Source organism: Penicillium digitatum, chromosome 2 (genome assembly GCF_016767815.1).
Source record: "Penicillium digitatum chromosome 2, complete sequence".
Lineage (NCBI taxonomy): Eukaryota > Fungi > Ascomycota > Eurotiomycetes > Eurotiales > Aspergillaceae > Penicillium > Penicillium digitatum.
Window position 1 is genome coordinate 3944603 of NC_089385.1, and position 19555 is coordinate 3964157.

Genomic DNA, 19555 nt, shown 5'->3' on the forward strand with positions numbered 1-19555 from the left:
TGAACTGTTACGCAAGGGGGGCATACCCCGAGTATGTTGTACTGGAGTCATGCTTGAGTTCACAGGCTCGGTTTGGAAGAACCAGAGTATGAATTTCAGTTCTTCTACTTGGTACTACTGAATAGGACCACTATACGTGGTCTTGATCGATTGTGGAGTATCATGATCGACGACTTGAGCTTCTTTGGCGAGTTATATATAAACTTCAATTAACCGGTAGATCCACAGGGGTTTGTCTTAACCCCTATCATTTGACGCATCTGCTTAAGCTTGTCGATTTTTTAGCGAAATTGAAAATGCGAAGTCGACGATTATGTTGTACATCCTCCGAGTCTATACTAAACTCGATAGCCCTAAGTCGAGCCTTCCATCCAGTTTCCTCCCAAAAAGATCTCAAACAAAGTATTAGTGAATCTGTGTAAAGTCCCTACAACATAGGAACATAGTCATACACTATTCTCCCCTACCAAACATGTCCATCTACTGTACCCCGATAAGGCTTAGACACGGATATTCCCAATCGGGCCGAGTGACGTTGCATTGAAATCTCTTTCGCCTCGCCAGGGCTGCTACAGCAAAGAAAAAAAAATTCATCTACAGCTTCACAAGAGCCCATCAACCGTTATCTAAAATCAATCAATTCCCGGAAAAAGTGGGAGATCTTCACGAGACATGTTCCCCTGATTTAGGCAAAGCAAGACACCTTAGGCTTCCCCCGTCTCTGAATAGATACGATCCCTGATCTGATAATCTTAGAAGAGAATAATCTGCTCGGAAAACGTCGGCGTGAAAAGAGAGGCTAAAAGTCCCCACCCCCCAAAAAAAAGCCCAGGAACAAGGTGTCCGTGCGTAATTAAAACACTAAAGTGTCTGATAAGCTGAGATTTAGTCAATTTGGTTGAAGATAGTGAGATTTTGAGGGGGCAAAGTGAAGTCGGAAGAGAGGGGTCATCGTCTCTTTCTCTCATCTCTTTTTCCCCCTACGTAAGGGCAGGAAATCCACAAGAAACCAATCCAAGACGATTCTTGCGAATCTTTACTGCTACTGACGACATGTGTTGATGCTTTCGCGCTCCAAATAGCATCATCGAGCTTCAATGGCGTAATGGTGTGGACCTTTGTGCAATCCTCAAAACCTCAAAAGGCACGGCACAACTTCTCTCTGGCTCAAAGCCTATAAACCGTGATATGGATCAATCCATGACTCTCATCGATGCACAAGTGCACTTCCTAGTGAGTCATCCATGTCATTTGTCTACAACACCTACTAAACCAATGCTAGGAGGAATGTGTTGTCCTGGTGCACATCCCATTGGAGTTGTACCCCTACTTTTTAAAATCTGTGATAGGACTCATTTTTGATGAAATTCCACCACTGGAAAACGAGAAAGATGAGAAAGATGATGCATTGGATAATTTCGAAAATGCCTCTGAGTATGACTCGGCGTACAACCCACCTGCATTCATGAACGTCTCCATCACTCCTGTCGAAGTCTCTGTCATGTGTCCTAGACGCCTGGTCAACAAATACTTCGTCCCTGTCATGGAAAAGCTCGACCATTTGGATGTTTCACTCCGATCGCGTCTGATCGTGAGTGAGAACGATTATATCGCCATGCAAGTCCTCGGTGAAGGCCTCGAAGCCGGCCAACGAGTATTGGAATTAACCAGTCCGCTCGCCCTGGCAGGCATGTATGTGAAATCCAATACCTTGCTTGCTCATAAAGTACATCCGAAAACGTTCCCAAGCTAATCCTCCCAAAGCCCCATCTTCTTCATCTCCACCTACTTCTCCGACTACATCGTAGTCCCAAAACAAGACAAAGCAAGCATGATATCCGCCCTAGAAAAAAGAGGCTTTCAATTCAACAACACCTCGGCAGCCTCTACCACCAGCCCACTCAGCCCAACCACCGAAAGAAGACTCAGTGACCTCATCCCACCAGAAACACCCCCACCCTCAACCCTGGGCGAACTCCAAGCCCATACCTTCGACAACCTCCGCAGACATCAAATCACCCCATCCGTAGATGACTCCCTCCGTCTAGTTCAATGCGCTGCCCATCACGAATACCACAGCCAGGAATCCTCAATGTCCATCCTCCGCGATGCCCTAACAACAGTCCTCCTAGTCGACGAGCCCCGCTTCCTCTCCCTGACCCTCGCAGCCCTCGACCCAGCAGCCTCCCTCCTGCTGGAGAAGCGTCTCCTCCCCCGCTTCGCCCGCCCATCAACTTCCTCCGCAGGGACCCGCATCTACGAAGACGGCTCCGGTCTCCTCTTAGGCTCAAAGGAAGATCACCTAGTCCCCATCACCCTAGATCTCCGCGACCTGCCCCTCGAGGCCTCCGGTATCGTCTGCGGCCTTGCAGGCCGTCTTGCGGCCGCAGCTACCCTCCCGCTCTCGTCGCATGCAGCCCCTGCCGGCGGTTGTGCGAGCAGCGTCGTCGGCTCCGTGTCTGGGTTGTTTGATTCTTTCGGTGCACGTCTAGCCGCTCTCTCTATTGATAAAACTTCTACCCCCGCCCCCGCTCATGGATTGCAGCCCTTGGCCCACTCGACACATCATCTGCGGCCTGATGTGGATGTCGCGGATGCGGTAGAAATTAGTTTCTTGAGTACGGCGCGCGCCGGCACGATCATTGTTGGTGAGGATGAACTTAGGAGGGCTATTGATGCTCTTGAGGAGGAGAAAATTCAATCACCTAGGCTTGATGGTATTGGGTTCGAGTCGAAGACACCGCCTGATAGTCCGCAGTAGCGGGTTTGAATTGGTTTCTGGTTTTGGTGATTTACAGTGCCTGGGTCAGATAGGACTTGTGGTTGGATGTGTTCATGGTTGGCGTGGCGTCTGGGTACTGAAAAAGTTTTGTTTTAACTCTTGTGTAAATGACATCTCTTGCTAGGTCGTGGATTTTCTGGGTAATCTATTAATTGGATATATCACATTGTCAATCTTGGGATTCGAAGTATTGGAAATATTTGTCGTTGTCAAATGTCAACAAACGCTTTCGGTATATACTCGCAGAGGAGCACCAACGCTAATTTCTTCAATCCAACAACTTCCACAAAAAAGACGCAAATGACGCAAGCCGCAGAGAGCTAAGTGATCGTCTAATTGATTTCGTATCTCATAATTGACATGACAGTGCCAGGCGTTTAGACAGACCCAGCGTTCCTGGCTCCAGGGGGAAGACATGGACCGACATAGTAAATATCTGTTAGTCTGCAAGATGTACCTATCTTCGCAGCCTTGCTCAGAATGGCTGCATCCCCGGGATCGTCGGGTCAACTGAAGTCTCACGTTGAACGGAAATTGACAGAGGGTAGTAAGACCGCCACAGACCTGGTAGTCTTGACCGGATTCCGGATTCTGTCCTTGTTTCAAGAGCCACGACATAGTGTAGCATGTGGCAATTTTTTTTTTTTTTTTTTTTGCGATATTGGACGTCGACACAAGGGGAAGGACATCACCTCGTTTTGATAGTCACGCCCAAGACTTTGTCTAGGACACCTTGAACAAGTGCCCAGTTCATCCGTAGACTCTAACAGTACCTTTAGACAACAGTCAGCACAAGTCTCTCAAACCTCAACACACCACAGTACTTACCATCCGAGCACCCAGCAGCCCAATCCCCAACACTCTCATTCCATGCCACACAACTAACAGCCTTGATCTTCTCCCCAACAGGCACAGCAGCAATAACCTCCCCCTTAACAACATCCCAAGCAAACGCTGCTGCCCCAGCCGTCCCCTGCTCACTACCACTCAACACAACCGCATCCCCCATTGCAAATCCAGAACGCACCCGCAGCTCCGCATTCCGATATGAATGCTGCGGCTTCCCTATCCCATTCGCCACGGTATTCTCCCCCCCAAACGCATTAAGAAGCTTCCCATCCATCCGGTCCAGCAGCCGGATATACCCATCTAGCGTCGAAGCCAGCAGCGCGTTCCCATCGCTCGAGCAGCGCACGCTTGTCACCGGGTGCGCGAGGACGTCAACGGTCGTCTTGCCTGTGCGAACGTCGTAAACCCGGGCGTGGCCGTCGTAGCTGCCGCTCGCTATCGAGTAGGATCCCATGTGCACGTGTAGGGTTGAGACTGTGTCGGTTGCTTCGGTGAGGGTTTGGATGGGTTTGTAGCTTGAGGAGCGGGTATCCCAAAGGTTGATTGTTGTGTCTGCGCTGCCTGGAAAAAGAGGAGGTCGGATGTTAGTCTTGGCCGCTAGCTGGGAAGAGAAGAGAAGGGCGGGTTCGGCTTACCAGTTACTACGACGGAGTCACCATCGCCGGCAAATTGCACGGCTTCGACTCGGCTGTTGTGGCCTGACCATCGTTTTGTCGTGGTGCCTTGCTCGACATCCCAGAGGAAGACTTGGCGATCGCCTCCTACGCTGGCGAAGCGCGCGTTGTCCGCTGCGACGGCGATGTCGAGGACGGAGTAGCCATGCGCTTCGTATTTTTGGATAGGGGTCGTGGTCTCGACTGTGGCTGGGCTATTGGAGTTGTTTGGAACTGCGCGCGAAAGGTGGACTGCTCGATCTGAGGATCCTGTGAGGACATAGGTGCCGCCGGAGCTTGAGAAGGTCACCGCGTTGACAGGACCTGGGAGGTGTTAGCGCTTGGGGTTTGAAGGGAATTTCTGGCTGGGATAGCGTCTAGAAAGAGCTTACCATTGTGTGTTTTAAGAGTGTGGATATGTCTGGTTGGGAATATTGTCCGGGGCATGGCCGTCGAGTTGGTGAGAGAAGAGTTGGCGGAGTTGAGAGAATGCGGGATGGAGCTCGGAGCTTCAACTTCCAACTCTACTTGGAGGACTATCAGAGAGAGCACAACCATAAATCCTCACTTTGCTTTGAATCTTAGAGTTCACAGGAATTAAGTCTGTATTTCATACGGAATACAGAAGAAGTTATTATCAAGGTTGTAGACACACCATCGCTAGCTACCAGCGGTAAATGGATATAACAAACAAAAAGAACCAAGCCCCCAGACAAAGGTACTTTCAAGCGAGAATGGCAAGACAAAGGGTACTCAAAAGAGAACAAAAAACAAGAGCATGGTTTGACTACTTCCCTTTTGAACGATCCGGGTCGATTCCCGGTGAAATTGCAACATCTTAACGACGTCCATGGCTGCGGGTGACGGAACCCTGCAGACCTTCGATCTCCTGCTCGAGGGATTTGATGCTGTGATAGATTAGCAAAGAATTCACCTACACAATATTCCAGAACATACGCTGCATGAGTGGCCTCGAGATCCTTGTTGAGACGGTCGCGCTCTGAGATGAGCTTCTGCTCCCACTGGCGGAAACGCTGTTCCTCGACCTTGACCTGCTCGGTGAAGCGCTTGCGCAAAGTTTCCTCTTCCTCCTTGAACTTGGGGTTGTCGAGTTTGCGTGGCCGGGCCTCGCCAAACTTGCGGGTCTCCATCTGCTGGGCACGGTACGCCTCGTAGTGCAATTCTTCCGTGGTGTGAATAAGATCGAGCATGTGGGTGCGGATCAGGATCGAGCGGAGCTTCTTGAAGTCGCAGTGATCCTCGTTCTCCACTTCGGCGACACCCCAAGAGTACTGACGGCCCTTGACAACACGACCATCGTTGGCCTTGACGTCCTTCTCGGAACCGATAACGGAGAAAGGCATGGCAGCCATAAGGCTGCGGGCGTGGGAAGCAGCGTGCTCGTCGTCCTCTTCGATGGGTGGGGTGTAAATCTTGATGCCTTGGGCCTCAATCACAGCGCGGATCTAATCGACTGTTAGTCCGGATTCTTGAGTCCTCGTGTGCTCGTCCCACTCACTCTATCCTTGTAGCGCACCAGATCCGCGTGGCTCAGGGTATCGGCTTTGGCAACCACAGGGATCAGGTTGACGCGGGAGCTCAGGCGCTTCATCACCTCGATATCGAGAGGCTTCAGGGTGTGTCCGGTGGGGCGGATGAAGTACAAACAGGCGTGAACACGCATGTCGATCTTGTCGGTTCGGCGGGGCTGCTGCTCCTGGAGCATGTACGACTCATGCTGGTCATCCAGGAACTCGATAATGGGTTGCCATGAATCACGGTTGTTCACATAGTCTCCGAAGCCAGGGGTATCAATGACGGTGAGGCGGACTAGAAAATCGATAGTTCGTCAGCTATCGAAACGCGAAAGTCGAAATCCCTCCTCCGACACGAGAGCATTTAGGTCGCACCTTTGAAGAACTTCTCCTCGAGCTCAGCCTTGGTAATCTCAATCTCCACGGTTCGGTCGACCTGCTTCTGGTGGCGGCGCTTGTGATCGGCATAGTTCTTAATGGTGGTAGAGAAAAGGGTGTTGATGAATGTTGTCTTTCCCAATCCCGACTCTCCAGCAACCTGAGCGAAGCCCCATTAGCATCAGTACGCGCAGGGGTATTTACCTCCTGTGAAACACACCATAATAGTGAAGGCTGCACCCCGCTTCGCGACAATCTTGTGACTATACAAGCTTGATTAGAATCGTTCCTCGTATCCACCGCATTCACTGGAAAGGTACACACCGCTGGTTGGGAAGCTATATCAAAAATGGCGAGTTAGCTTCAAGATACCACTGGAGAGATGCTGGCGTTCCGAATAGCTTACGTTGGCAATGCCAATCGGCGTGGCGGTCTCTGAGGTTGACATGGTGGGATATAGGGGGGGATTAAAAACAATTCAGAATCAACACAAAAAAAGAAGAAGAAGAAGCCCCTAGTGTAGAATAAGACGTGAATTGAGAAGAGAGAAATATTTGACTCCTGAGGAGGAAAAAAGAGAAAAGGAGGAACGAATGTGAAATCGGATCTCTCTCGAACTGCCCGTCGCTGCTTCCCCCTGAATCTCCTGTCGTTTTCTGGAGTATACCTCGCCTTGCCTATCTGGGTTTAGCGTTGGAGACTAGTGCTAATTGGGACCGGGAGCGGGGTATGGATGATCCGAAGGCTCTTATCACGGTAGCTGGTGGAATTATCTCTAATTTTTTGATCTTTGAGATCGCCGACAGCCAAAATGAAGACAGACTTCAAGGTATGTATCACGCTTGGATTATTGATCGCATGCAATTTCTAGTAAGCCTTGATTAGTGAGATTCATGTTGACACCCTCAATTTTAGTTCTCCAACCTTTTGGGGACGGTGTATCGCAAAGGAAATCTTCTCTTTACTCCCGATGGCACATGCTTGCTTTCGCCAGTAGGCAATCGAGTCTCGGTCTTTGATTTGGTACAGTATGTGTCGCTCGAATGCTCTTCGCTTAGTGATTTGGAAACCAGCCCGCTCACAATCGCCTTCAATAGAAATACTTCCTATACACTGCCTTTTTCGCACCGTACAAATATCGATCGTCTCGATCTCTCGCCCAAGGGTAACCTTCTGTTGACCGTGGACGAAAATGGTCGCGCAATTTTGACCAACTTCCAACGGCGCATCGCCATCCACCATTTTTCCTTCAAAGGACGAGTGTCCGCACTCAAATTCTCCCCGTCCGGCCGACATTTCGCCGTTGGCGTAGGAAGACGCCTGCAGATCTGGCAGACACCCTCTACCCCCGGCACCGAAACCAATGGCGAGATTGAATTCGCCCCCTTTGTTCTACACCGGGATCTTGCTGCCCACTTTGACAACATTGAAAGTGTCGAATGGTCCAGCGATTCGCGCTTCTTGCTCACTGCCGCCAAGGATTTGACGGCGCGAGTTTGGAGCATGGATCCGGAAGAAGGTTTCGAGCCAACCACTCTAGCGGGACACAGACAGGGCGTGGTGGCCGCCTATTTCAATGCGACACAAGAAGTGGTATGTGCTCCCTAGAAATCCTTTCAGCTGGAAAAACCGTTCTAATTTTTTTACCAATAGATTTACACTGTCAGCCAAGACGGCGCACTCTTCCGCTGGGAGTATGTCACGAAAAAAGATGAGGAAACAATGGAAGATATCTCCGATGCCCGATGGAGGATCGTCAAGAAGGATTTCTTCATGCAGACTGACGCCAAGGTCAACTGTGCTGCGTTCCATGCGCCGACAAACCTTCTGGTGGTCGGGTTTTCCAACGGTCTATTCGGACTCTACGACCTGCCGGAGTTCAACATGATCCATCAATTGAGGTGCGTTAGTCTGTGACACCCTCCCTTCCACGGTGGCTAACATATCCCCCTCTAGTGTCTCCCAGAGCAATATCGATGTTGTGACAATCAACAAATCAGGCGAGTGGCTGGCATTTGGATCATCTAAGCACGGTCAGTTGCTGGTGTGGGAATGGCAGTCAGAGTCATATATTCTTAAACAACAAGGGCACCTTGATTCTATGAACGCCCTCGCATATTCACCGGATGGCCAAAGAATTGTCACGGCTGCCGATGACGGTAAAATCAAGGTTTGGGATGTCAAATCAGGCTTCTGCATTGTCACTTTTACGGAACACACCAGTGGAGTGACAGCATGTCAGTTTGCGAAGAAGGGAAGTGTGTTGTTCACAGCATCTTTGGACGGTTCCATTCGTGCATGGGATCTTATTCGCTACCGTAACTTCCGAACCTTCACAGCGCCATCCCGTCTGTCATTCTCCTCGTTGGCCGTGGACCCCAGTGGAGAAGTGATCTGTGCCGGTTCACCGGATTCCTTCGATATCCACGTATGGTCCGTACAGACCGGTCAATTGCTTGACCAGCTCTCTGGCCACGAGGGTCCAGTTTCCAGCCTTGCTTTCGCTGCCGATGGCAACCACCTTGTCAGTGGAAGTTGGGACCACACAGTTCGCATTTGGAGCATCTTCGGCCGGTCACAGACCAGTGAACCTCTCCAGCTCATGTCCGACATTCTCAGTGTGGCTTTCCGCCCAGATGGACAACAAGTGGCCGCATCTACCCTAGACGGTCAGCTTTCCTTCTGGTCCGTTGAAGATGCCGTGCAGCAAGGAGGAGTTGACGGTCGCCATGACGTCTCTGGAGGACGCCGAGTGGCCGACCGCCGTACTGCTGCCAATGCCGCAGGCACCAAGTCTTTCAACCGAATCACATACAGCGCAGACGGTAGCTGCATTCTGGCCGGTGGTAACAGCAAGTACATCTGCTTGTATGATGTTGGAACAGGCTCATTGATCAAGAAGTTTACCGTGTCCGTGAACACCTCGATCGATGGTACCCAAGAGTTCCTGAGCAGTCGTGACATGACTGAAGCTGGTCCCCGTGCTCTAATTGACGAGACCGGTGAAGCGTCTGATCACGATGATCGCGTTGATAGCACTCTTCCTGGCGCGAGGCGCGGCGATGCCGGTGCGCGCACCACACGCCCAGAAGTCCGCGTGACTTCTGTGGATTTCGCACCGACTGGACGAGCATTCTGTGCCGCCTCTACCGAAGGTCTCCTTGTTTACAGCTTGGATACTGACTTCATCTTTGATCCCTATGATCTGGACATCACAATCACACCCTCAAGCATCATTGCCACACTAGATGCTGCCAAGGCAGCCGCCAAATCCGACAGTGTGGATGAGGAGAATACCTTCCTCAAAGCTCTTATCATGGCCTTCCGATTGAACGAACAAAAGCTACTCCGTGTAGTATATGAAGCGATCCCTCCGTCAGATATTCCCCATGTGGTTCGGTCCGTGCCCTCCGTTTATTTACCTCGCCTTCTCCGATTTGTTGCACATGCTGCCGAAGAAACTCCCCATCTTGAGTTCAACCTCATGTGGATCGAATCTCTTTTCAGTAGCCATGGTCGCTACTTCAAGGATAACACAGGTTTATTCGCAACCGAGCTTCGTGCCGTTCAGCGTGCTGTCGATGACATCCGCGAAAATCTGAAGAGGTTGACAGAAAAGAACCTCTACGATCTCAACTACCTGCTCTCAAAGCCTGTTCTTGGCAACAAGAAAACTAGCACTGCTTTGTTGGCCATGGAAACCGAAGATGCCGAGATTCCTGATGATCAGATGGTCGATGCTGATGAGGGAGAGGGTGACTGGGTTGGCTTTGAATGATTTCTATGGGGGGTTTCTTCGTGTATGTCTACTTGCATCTGAGCCAGGCGTTTTGTATATTGCAAAGACCCAAAAGGGAAATAAACAGAGGTCTTTGCGGCCTGTGAATAATATACTCCAAGTTCCTCTGAGACCTCAAACGGACCCTTTGTCCCTTCGCCTTTAACAAACGGCCTCCCGTTTTAAAAATTAAAAAAAAAAACGTCTTACTCCCAAATATTATCCGACTGTCTCCTGTGCCACCCTCTCTCTTTTACTTTCTTACTCTTCTTACCACCGAACAACTTCCTAAATCTCCCCGGTTCCAATCTTCCGGACAATCCAAGGCTCCGAAGAATCATTTATTTAAGTACCTTTCCCCTTCTACTGGGAAAGCAAGCTTTCAGATCAGTAAGCCTCAAGATGGCTCTACCCTTCTGGCCTCTCGTTGGGGTGTTGGTTGTAGTGCTCTATCTACTTCGACGACCACCAGCTTCCAGTTTGAGGCATATCCCAACTGTCAAGTATAAGACATACCTACCAGATTTCATCAATCGACTCATCTACTACTCCAAAGCTGCCTCGATGATCAGTGAAGGATATGAAAAAGTACGCAGTAGACTGGAAACCATTCCTTCGCCTGTTGACATCTTTCTGCGATTTTTAGTACAAGGATAGCCCATATCGCCTGCTCACTGGCGACGGAGAAGTCATCGTCCTGCCATTGAAATATCAGGAAGAACTGAGACATCTTCCTCCTTCCAAACTCAGTTCTCTACATGCCCAATATGAAGTAATCCCATGAGCTGATCTGTACTACTTTACGTTGAGAGGTTGAAGCTGATTTGTTACTTCACAGAATGCATTGGGCAAATATACCAATATCATCATCGATACTCTTTTGCCGTCGATGACCGTGCGGAAAAAGTTGACGCCCAGTCTAAGTATTAGCATCCTTTGGTGTTCCTGTTTTGGACCTCATGCAAGACCAGATAATTTATACATGTCGCATAGGCCGAGTCGTTCCGGGAATCATCGACGAGCTACGAGCAGCATTCGATACTGCTCTCCCAGGATGCGAAGGTGTGATATGCGAATGCTACTTCGTGGGACCAATGTTGCAGATGAAAACACGGATACTGACAGAGACGCACTGGACACAGACACTTGGATTCGAATAAACCCATGCGAGATGTTTACGCGGCTAATCGCCCTCTCGACATCTCGCATGATGGCCGGCGACGTCCTCCGCGAAAACAAAGAATGGCTCAACGTCGCAAGCAACTACGCCGTGAACGTGGGAGTCACCATTCTCCTACTACGTCCGGTCCCCAAATACCTCCGTCCCATCGTGGCGCCCTTCTTCCCCAGTGTCCGGACGATGAAGAAACAGTTGCGCTTTGCGAAAGACCTCTTTATTCCGATGATCCACGAGCGCAGACTGGCAGAGCAGGCTAAAGACCCTAATTATATCAAACCAGATGACTTCTTGCAGTGGATGATGGATCTGGGCAGCGAGAGGGATGAGGACCTCGAACCGGATACTTTAGCGCATCACATGCTGCTCTTGGTGACACTGGCTGTTACTCACACAAGTACGATGGCACTGTGCCACTGTCTCTTTGATTTAGTTACTAAACCCGAGTACATTGAGCCGCTGAGGGATGAAATGAGCCGGACTCTACCTGATGGTTGGTATAATGCGACCCAGGAAGCGCTTAAGGAGCAGTCCCGTCTTGACAGCTTCTTGCGCGAGTCCCAGCGCTTCGCTCCGCCAGGTGAATGTAAGTCTTGAAAATCACTTTTTTATGGCTGCGCCACATAACAAGCCGGGGGCAGGATTGTGATCCGATATCGTGCTCTGACCCACCTGCGTTGTCTAGTGAACTTCCACCGCATCGTCAAAGAAGCCATCACGCTCCACGATGGACTCGTTCTTCCAGCAGAAACACACATATGTTTCGCTGCCGGTCCGATTAGCAAAGATGCTGCCTTCATCAAAGACCCAAATGCCTTCGACGGCTTTCGCTGGTGTCACAACCCTCGGGACCGCTTTGCCCTGACTCCTGAGCTGGCAAAACTCGACGCTATGCTGAATGATGTTGAGAAACACGCGTCTTCCGCCTATTTCGTTTCCATCACCAGCACTAATATGCATTTCGGCTTCGGGATCCAGGCGTGTCCCGGTCGGTTCTTCGCGGCGAATACTTTGAAGGCGATCTTGAGTCGCATAATCCTTGACTATGAGTTTAAGTTTGTCAAGGATCTGAAGGGGAAGAGACCTGGTAATCTTGTAGTTGGAGAGCATATTCTTCCGAACATGAGTACTGAGATGCTGTTTCGGAAAAGGCCTATTGAGCTTTGAGTGGAGGGGGAGACTTGGGCGGATTTCCGGAGAATGTTGCTTGTTAGGGCTACCAGGGATCGACGCGCCATGCCACACTTTGCCTACAGTTCATGCTTTACGCTTTGAAGGTCCCAGACTGGGAAATACGAGGATCGATTTGTGGTTTCAATTCCATCGTACATTCATCTTCAATAGAGATAAGCACTGTCTTGACACACACGTCGAGACTGGGTGCAGATAGCTAAAAGCGTCCGTATACATACAGGGTTCAATCCAATCGTTCCGTCATATCGTCGCTCTCAAGTACTACGTCCCTCATTCACTGAGGGGCGGGATGAGGCGCACCTCGCCCACGACCTCCTCTGCCACGGGATCCATTACCACGACCGCGACCACGGCCACGTCCTCGATCCAATCCTTGCGGCGGCGGAACGTGAGAGTAGTTCTGCGGGCGGAAGTTGGGGTTGTTTTGGATAATACCTTCGCTAGGGTCGCCGTTATCCACTATGACATATCCGCCGCGGGCGCCTCCCCGACCGCCACGGGGGCCACGGGGAACACCGCCACCATTGGTGTGGGGACGGAAGGGGAGAGTAGTCTGCTGCCCGTTGTTGAGACCCAGACCCCCACGTCCTCCACGTCCAGCTCCACTGCCCTGTCCGGCGACAGCGCCTCGGAAAGAACCTCTCAGGGGTGGAGGGGCAGCCGCATTCCTCAGTTGTCCCTGTCCATGAGGACCAGTGGGGGCGCCGTATCCGGCGACTGTCAATGGAGTCTTTATCTGCTGAGTTTGCTGGCTAGTTGTAGCACGGGAACTGGTGATAAGTTGTCGATTGGAGATGTTGAGAAGGGATGATGCTAAAACAGTTTGGCCACGGAATGGTGAGCATCGGCCACCTAGTGTAGTGCCGCTCATGAACGAGACATCAAAGACAACATCAAGCAAAAGTGCTCGCGAGGTTCTGGTGAGACCGACAACAGTGCCACGAGTGGCGATCGGCACTTTACCAGAATCTTGGGCATAAACAACCCGATCTCCAAGCTTGAAGCTTTGGTTCCCCAGACGGTGCTCGACATCGGCAGGCCGAAGGAGGGCACTCCGAGGTACACCCCGAACCTTCTTCGGTTGCATATCTGGCTGGGACGCATTGAGAATGTCAGCATCGTGCTCAATCAACATCACAATATCCGAGTCAAGCTGCTCAGCGTCGAGGGGCACTCTCTCGAAGTTCTTGGCTTCTATGGATTTGAGCCATTCCTTAATCTCCTTCATCTTGAGGGCGGCAATTTCCTCAGGATAGAAATCAGTCGGAGAATAGCGGTCACTTTGAGGGTTGCGTTGGATACCAGCAATGAAATCGGGGAATTTGATCATGTACTGCTGTAAAAGTTCCACTGCCTTCTGGCTAAATTCCCAGCCGGATTCTCCCCGACGAGAGTACCCAAGAACCTTCTGTTGCTTTGCCTGGAACTTCAGGTTAAGACCAAGGTTCGCACGTTGGCCTTCGATGTCAATGGTAAAGGAAGATGTGATCTTAGCCAGTACCAAGGGATTTAGGCGAAGACTACGGGCAACGGCGTAAGAAGGCATGTAAGGACAAAGTTGTTCAGATGCCCTGACACGCTCTCGACCGAATTCTGGCTCCCGACCCTTCACAGCCGCGACCAATCCATTAACCTTTCCGTCTTCGTGTCCGCCAACATACACAGGTCTTCCGTAGTTGAAGTCGCCTAAGAAAAAGGCACGAGAACCCTCTGGGAATTCTTCTTGAATAGAGAGAGCTTCCCGCTCAATGAAACGTTGGTCAGGATTGATCACGTCATCAACGACAACCTGTAGAGCATAGTCCGTCTCTTGGCCGGGTATCTCAGCGAATTCCTTGATTGTGGCTCCATCGTCTGTCTTGCTCATGCCCTTCAGAAGTTGAATGTGGACCAGAGATTCGACATCACCAATGATGATAGCTAGACGCTTGCTGTAGGTGCCTTCGATCTTGTTGGCCTTCCTCTTCCACTGCTCAATTTGCTGGGGGGTGTGGGGAACAGCCAAGGGGTGTTCTTCTCCTACAGGGAGAACATAATCAAACAATTCATCCGAGACACGAACCACAAGGGCTTCTTGCAAGAATGGATAGCCCACATGGACACGCTTCCCAAGTTTCGTCTTAGCCAGTTCAACGCTCGACCGGCTTCCCGGATCAAGGAGTGTAACGACCTGGCTCTCGTTGCGGCTGTCTTGGTTGAACACGCAGACGCCATGGAACCCCAATTGGCCATGGTGTGGAAGTGTCTTGATGCTAGGAAAGCCAGCAAGCGCTGCCTTGCCTAGGTGCACGCCATCCATTAAGCCAGCGTAGGGCACCAAACCATCCATGACGGGGAGGTCGAAGAGGTTCTCAATGCAATGACAGCTTGGAAGATCCGGGAATACGCCAGGCATTGAGGAGGGGTAAACAAAGTTCACATCTGGGGAGTAAGTGAATTTGAGACAAGCCCCAAAGTCGTTCCTTGCCTTTTCGTCTGCGGAAAGTTGGGTTTCTTTCGTTTTGAGGGCATCCAACAGCCGCTTTTCGTCGATGAATGGGATCTTGACAACAGCTTCCCATTCCATCTTTTTTCCGTTCATATCGAGATCGAAATCACGAGGGTAAAAATCATAAATGGGGGAATCAGGCGAGGTCATCAGGTCCCAATAAGCAGTAGGCACAATCTTCTTACTGCGGTCGGGCAAGACACCCATAAGTTGATCGAACGGCCGGAAAGGCTGTCCCAATTTGAAGTCCATGTCAGCACCAAGGCCATCATTCACATCTGTTCAATCGTCAGCAATCAAAACAAAAAAAAAAATTAGAACTACTAACCAGATATCATAGGGGCATAATGGTACTGGAAGAACCAAGGCCACGATGCAATGCCACGGTAATAGTAGAACAAGACCCACTGCAATCCTTGCACATAGTTTTGCGTCAACTTCTTCATCTCTTCCTTATTATCGAGGCCCCAGCCGAATTTGGTCCGATAGTACTTATCTTTCCATTCTAGGAACTTCGCGTCATACTTCTCCTGCGCAGCCTTCTGCGCTTCCTCGGCCGTCATATCCTGAACTTTGGCCTTCTCATACTTCCGAATGATACGCTGAACAGCCATCGATGCCTCCTCGTCCTCTTCATCGTCATCGCTATCACCCTGGGTTGGGGGCAACAAGAGCCGCATGAAACGATCGCCGTTCTCATTGTCGATAGAGGACCAAGACAACCGAAGTTCATCTGCAAGTCGTTCGACGAAAGTGCGGTCACGAGCTGGAAGTGTAGGAGGGAGGTCAAGAGGTTCAGAGGCCTTGTCAGGCCGATTTAGAACGTACTTCTTGACTATCTTAAGGATCTCCTTCTGGGATGGAGTGAGTGTAAGCTCTTTCTTCTGTTGTGAGCTCGAAAGGGTAACGTTTGAGTCTTTCTTTGATTTGATCCACTGGGCATCAGAGTTTTCTGCCTCAAAGAAACGGTATTCCACAGCGCTGAGTGCGGTCACGAGCATGCCCAACCGTTGCACATTGATAACACCCTGCTCGTTGATGTAGCCGCCCATCTTTGGCAGCACCTCCTTGTAGAGCTTGAACATGAGGGCAAGGGCACCCTCGTTGATGTGTAAGTTGGGCAAGTTGGGCAAGAAATCGTTGCCAACAAAAAATGCCATGAGAATGAAATCATCAATCACACGCTCCAAATCGAATGGGAAATCCAGAACACCTTCTTGTTCTAGCTCTTGGAATTCTAATTCCAAATACTCCCGGACCACGCTCAGATGCAAGAGATAAAAGTTTTGATGTTCCAGTTCTTTGGACTTCTTGGATACTTGACGACCAAAGGTCACTTCCTCTCGAAGAAGGCAGAAGTGAGGGTCATGACTAAGGAGACCCAGCATGATCAGATCGGCGTCCAAGCCGTAAAGACAGTGACGAACGTTAGATTCATAGTCGGGCTGCGCTTTCGAGCAGCGAATGTATTCCATAATCTTGTGCTCGCCTTCTCCTGGAACCTCATGGCCAGAGAGAACAATTTCCACGCCTTGCCAATCTGTATCCTCCGAGATTTTCTTGTTGATGAAGTATTTGAGTTGTTTCGTCAGTTTCTGCATGAACTCGGTACCCGGGGTGATGCAATTGCTGTCAAAGGCATCTTCCTTTGGCATCTCCAGGCCCTGCTGGATGGCCTTCTCCTTCGCGTTCTCAGCATCCAGCGCCGTTCGGAATCGCCGAGCACGTTGTTGATTCATCTTCGCGCGAGGTGCAACACCATCTACCGCCATATAGAACAGTTTCTTGGGCTTGATCTTGCCAAATAGATGTTCAATGTAATTGAAGATGGCAATGAACATTTGATCTTCCGTCATGCGAAACGTCGGGGAATCGCTGTCGCTATGCGTACAATTGTGAATAATGCCGTTCATGTCGAGGTATAGGCTATCGAATTCGGGTATCCGACTCTCTGCGATCAGCATCGAGATAGACGGATACCGCTCACTCAGCCAGCGGAAGAATTTCGGGACACCCATGGTGAAGACTAGGTGAGATTGAAAACAGTATCTTCAAGAATGGAGTTGGCGTGTAATTTATCGTAAAAGTTGAAAGATCGTATGAGGGGTACTTGTAAAGGACTGAAGTAGAATTGCGACGAAAGGTGAAATCATCCAATGAAGAAATCTTGGACAAGATACTGCACCAATCAAGTAATCCCCAAAGAAAGATATAGGGGTAGGAACGTAAAACAAGCACAAGAAAATATAGTGACGCCAAACGGACGCTTTGCAGTTGTCTATGATGCAACAAGCAGGTGTCCCCACGATGTGAACGTTGAAGAGTCAACGAAGCTTGTTCACCGCCTACTAATTAGGACTAGTGCCCGTGTAGGCCCTCCCAGCACTCATTAACGCGCATCAGCGCGTCGCCTTCCTCCACCTACCTATCTGCTCCACACACTCTTCCTAGGTGGTTCGAGTTGTTTAATCTCGTGATTTCAATATATTTCTCGGTCTATACCATCCCAGAGCCATGGATCCCTATGAAGACGATGCTGGTGAGAATTAATTCCCTTGCGAATTACTTGAAATCTCAATCTAATCAACGTCTAGGTGTTGGTGACGAGCACGAGAAAGATCAAAATCAGGATCATGAACATGCTGATGAGAAGGCGATCAATGAAGGTAGATTTTCTCACGTTCTGCCAATTACGGTTACATCTAATCATATTCATTGGAGACAGAGTACAAAACATGGAAGAAGAATGCGCCCTTCCTCTATGACATGATCCTAAGCACAGCATTAGAATGGCCAACTCTCACAACTCAGTGGCTTCCAGATAAGCAAGAGTACGCCCCGAACGCCTACTGGTCCAATCATCAGCCTAATCAAGTCTATCTTCAGAATCCCAGACAAGCCTTACTCAACCCATCGTCTCCTAATTGGCACACATACCACGGGCGAAGCGCCAAATTACCTCCAGATTGCCCAAGTGCAACTTCCAAACCCTAATGCCCCAAACCCGGAAGATTATGATGAAGAGAAAGGAGAGATTGGCGGCTATGGCGGGGGTTCAAAAAAAGCACAGATGGAAATCAAGTTCAATATTGTGCAAAAGATCGATCACAAGGGTGAGGTCAACAAGGCCCGTTATCAGCCACAGAACCCGAATATTATTGCGACAATGTGCACGGATGGTCGAGTGATGATCTGGGATCGCTCCAAGCATCCCAGCTTGCCAACCGGAACCGTCAACCCTCAAATGGAGCTCCTGGGTCATGAGGCTGAAGGATTCGGACTTAGCTGGAACCCTCATGTGGCCGGTCACCTCGCAACGGGAAGCGAGGACAAAACTGTTCGACTTTGGTAAGCGGGCGCAACCCATAAACCCAAGATTTGGCGTGATTAGCAGCTAATGAAGCTCACCGCAGGGATATTACTACATACACCAAGGGCAACAAGGCAGTCCGACCCAGTCGCACCTTCACGCACCACTCTTCGATCGTCAACGATGTTCAACACCATCCTCTCCACTCCTCTCTCATCGGAACCGTCTCCGATGACATCACGCTACAAATCCTTGATACTCGCCAAGATGATTCTACTCGTGCGGCTGCCTCGGCTGAAGGTCAGCACCGCGATGCCATCAACTCCATTTCCTTCAACCCGGCTTCCGAGACTATTCTGGCAACGGGTTCCGCCGACAAGACTATCGGTATTTGGGATCTTCGTAATCTGAAATCGAAGCTCCACTCCCTGGAGGGCCACACCGATTCCGTTCAGTCTATCTCGTGGCATCCGTTTGAAGAGTCGGTCCTGGCCAGTTCCAGTTATGACCGCAAGATTATGTTCTGGGACCTCAGCCGGGCAGGCGAGGAGCAAACCCCCGAGGATGCTCAAGACGGGCCACCAGAGCTGTAAGTGACCACAACTTTTCCTTCTTGGTCTCTTGTGCTGGAGTTGTTTGCTGACCTTACTTCTTAGTCTGTTTATGCACGGTGGACACACGAATCGTATCTCAGACTTTAGCTGGAACCTAAGCGACCCTTGGGTCCTCTGTTCCGCCGCCGAGGACAATCTACTGCAGGTATGGAAAGTAGCAGATGCAATTGTGGGCAAGGATCTTGAGGATGTCCCAACAGAAGAAATTGAGGCGTGATGTTATCTTTACCGGACTGGCAGTCGTCCAGTCATTTTCCCATATAGGGGTTTCTTTGGTATAGGTGAATTAAGACCGTAGTGAGTTAATCACTAAAAACATCCTTGCATTCCAAATCCCTATATTTCGTCCTTGTCCTTGCTGCTAGTGGCATGATTGTCATATTGCCCACCAACCCTAATGTAGAAGGGCATATCGTTACCTATGGTCATCAGCCTACGAGATTTGAAACCAGTTGCACGGCATCTATGCTTCTTGTAGACTTAATGAGCGCTTAATTATTTTGACCTTTTTATCTTGTCCGCGGGCACCTTAGCTGCACTATTTCCATCTGTTTCACTGCCGCATTTTGGTCTATCCCCGCACGTTCCTCTATATGAAGCTAACATGAGAGTATGAGGCGACAAATAGAACAAAGAGCATATCTCCTGTATCCCACTCCGATAAACTCCAGGATTTAGTCAAACATAGCTCTGGGGCTCTATGCATGTAAGCTTGCACTAATCGGCCCGGGAGTCCGTTATCTGCCCGCGGGGAGCATGCCATCACTCCGGTGGGATTTGATTGGTGCTGATTGGTG

General features: G+C 50.1%; 7 protein-coding genes across 7 annotated transcripts; 4 read left to right on the forward strand and 3 right to left on the reverse strand.

Annotated features, from left to right (window-relative positions):
- Positions 1 to 1188: 1188 nt before the first annotated feature.
- Pdw03_7410 (ACT domain-containing protein) lies at positions 1189 to 2761 on the forward strand (the record flags this gene model as incomplete). The annotated part of the gene is made up of 3 exons (XM_014678436.1): positions 1189 to 1233; positions 1283 to 1692; positions 1765 to 2761. The coding sequence occupies 3 exons, from the start codon at positions 1189 to 1191 to the stop codon at positions 2759 to 2761; spliced, it is 1452 nt and encodes a 483-aa protein (XP_014533922.1).
- Positions 2762 to 3532: 771 nt separating this feature from the next.
- Positions 3533 to 4731, reverse strand: Pdw03_7411 (WD40/YVTN repeat-like-containing domain; the record flags this gene model as incomplete). Its single annotated transcript, XM_066101650.1, has 4 exons — positions 3533 to 3555; positions 3611 to 4192; positions 4267 to 4608; positions 4677 to 4731. The coding sequence occupies 4 exons, from the start codon at positions 4729 to 4731 to the stop codon at positions 3533 to 3535; spliced, it is 1002 nt and encodes a 333-aa protein (XP_065956733.1).
- Positions 4732 to 5122: 391 nt separating this feature from the next.
- Positions 5123 to 6645, reverse strand: Pdw03_7412 (Septin; the record flags this gene model as incomplete). Its single annotated transcript, XM_014678435.2, has 7 exons — positions 5123 to 5192; positions 5242 to 5750; positions 5804 to 6114; positions 6195 to 6357; positions 6418 to 6460; positions 6522 to 6535; positions 6604 to 6645. The coding sequence occupies 7 exons, from the start codon at positions 6643 to 6645 to the stop codon at positions 5123 to 5125; spliced, it is 1152 nt and encodes a 383-aa protein (XP_014533921.2).
- A 363-nt stretch (positions 6646 to 7008) lies between these two features.
- On the forward strand, positions 7009 to 9975 carry Pdw03_7413 (Small-subunit processome, Utp12; the record flags this gene model as incomplete). Its single annotated transcript, XM_066101651.1, has 5 exons — positions 7009 to 7026; positions 7113 to 7225; positions 7295 to 7790; positions 7851 to 8098; positions 8154 to 9975. The coding sequence occupies 5 exons, from the start codon at positions 7009 to 7011 to the stop codon at positions 9973 to 9975; spliced, it is 2697 nt and encodes an 898-aa protein (XP_065956734.1).
- A 1171-nt stretch (positions 9976 to 11146) lies between these two features.
- Pdw03_7414 (Cytochrome P450 monooxygenase SirB-like, putative) lies at positions 11147 to 12319 on the forward strand (the record flags this gene model as incomplete). The annotated part of the gene is made up of 2 exons (XM_014678433.2): positions 11147 to 11738; positions 11838 to 12319. 2 exons carry the CDS (start codon positions 11147 to 11149, stop codon positions 12317 to 12319), a joined length of 1074 nt encoding a protein of 357 aa, XP_014533919.2.
- A 301-nt stretch (positions 12320 to 12620) lies between these two features.
- On the reverse strand, positions 12621 to 16852 carry Pdw03_7415 (Exonuclease Kem1, putative; the record flags this gene model as incomplete). Its single annotated transcript, XM_014678432.1, has 2 exons — positions 12621 to 15112; positions 15163 to 16852. The coding sequence occupies 2 exons, from the start codon at positions 16850 to 16852 to the stop codon at positions 12621 to 12623; spliced, it is 4182 nt and encodes a 1393-aa protein (XP_014533918.1).
- A 496-nt stretch (positions 16853 to 17348) lies between these two features.
- On the forward strand, positions 17349 to 18975 carry Pdw03_7416 (Histone acetyltransferase type B subunit 2; the record flags this gene model as incomplete). Its single annotated transcript, XM_014678431.1, has 6 exons — positions 17349 to 17373; positions 17429 to 17500; positions 17560 to 17665; positions 17721 to 18182; positions 18248 to 18733; positions 18801 to 18975. 6 exons carry the CDS (start codon positions 17349 to 17351, stop codon positions 18973 to 18975), a joined length of 1326 nt encoding a protein of 441 aa, XP_014533917.1.
- Between the last annotated feature and the right edge of the window lie 580 nt (positions 18976 to 19555).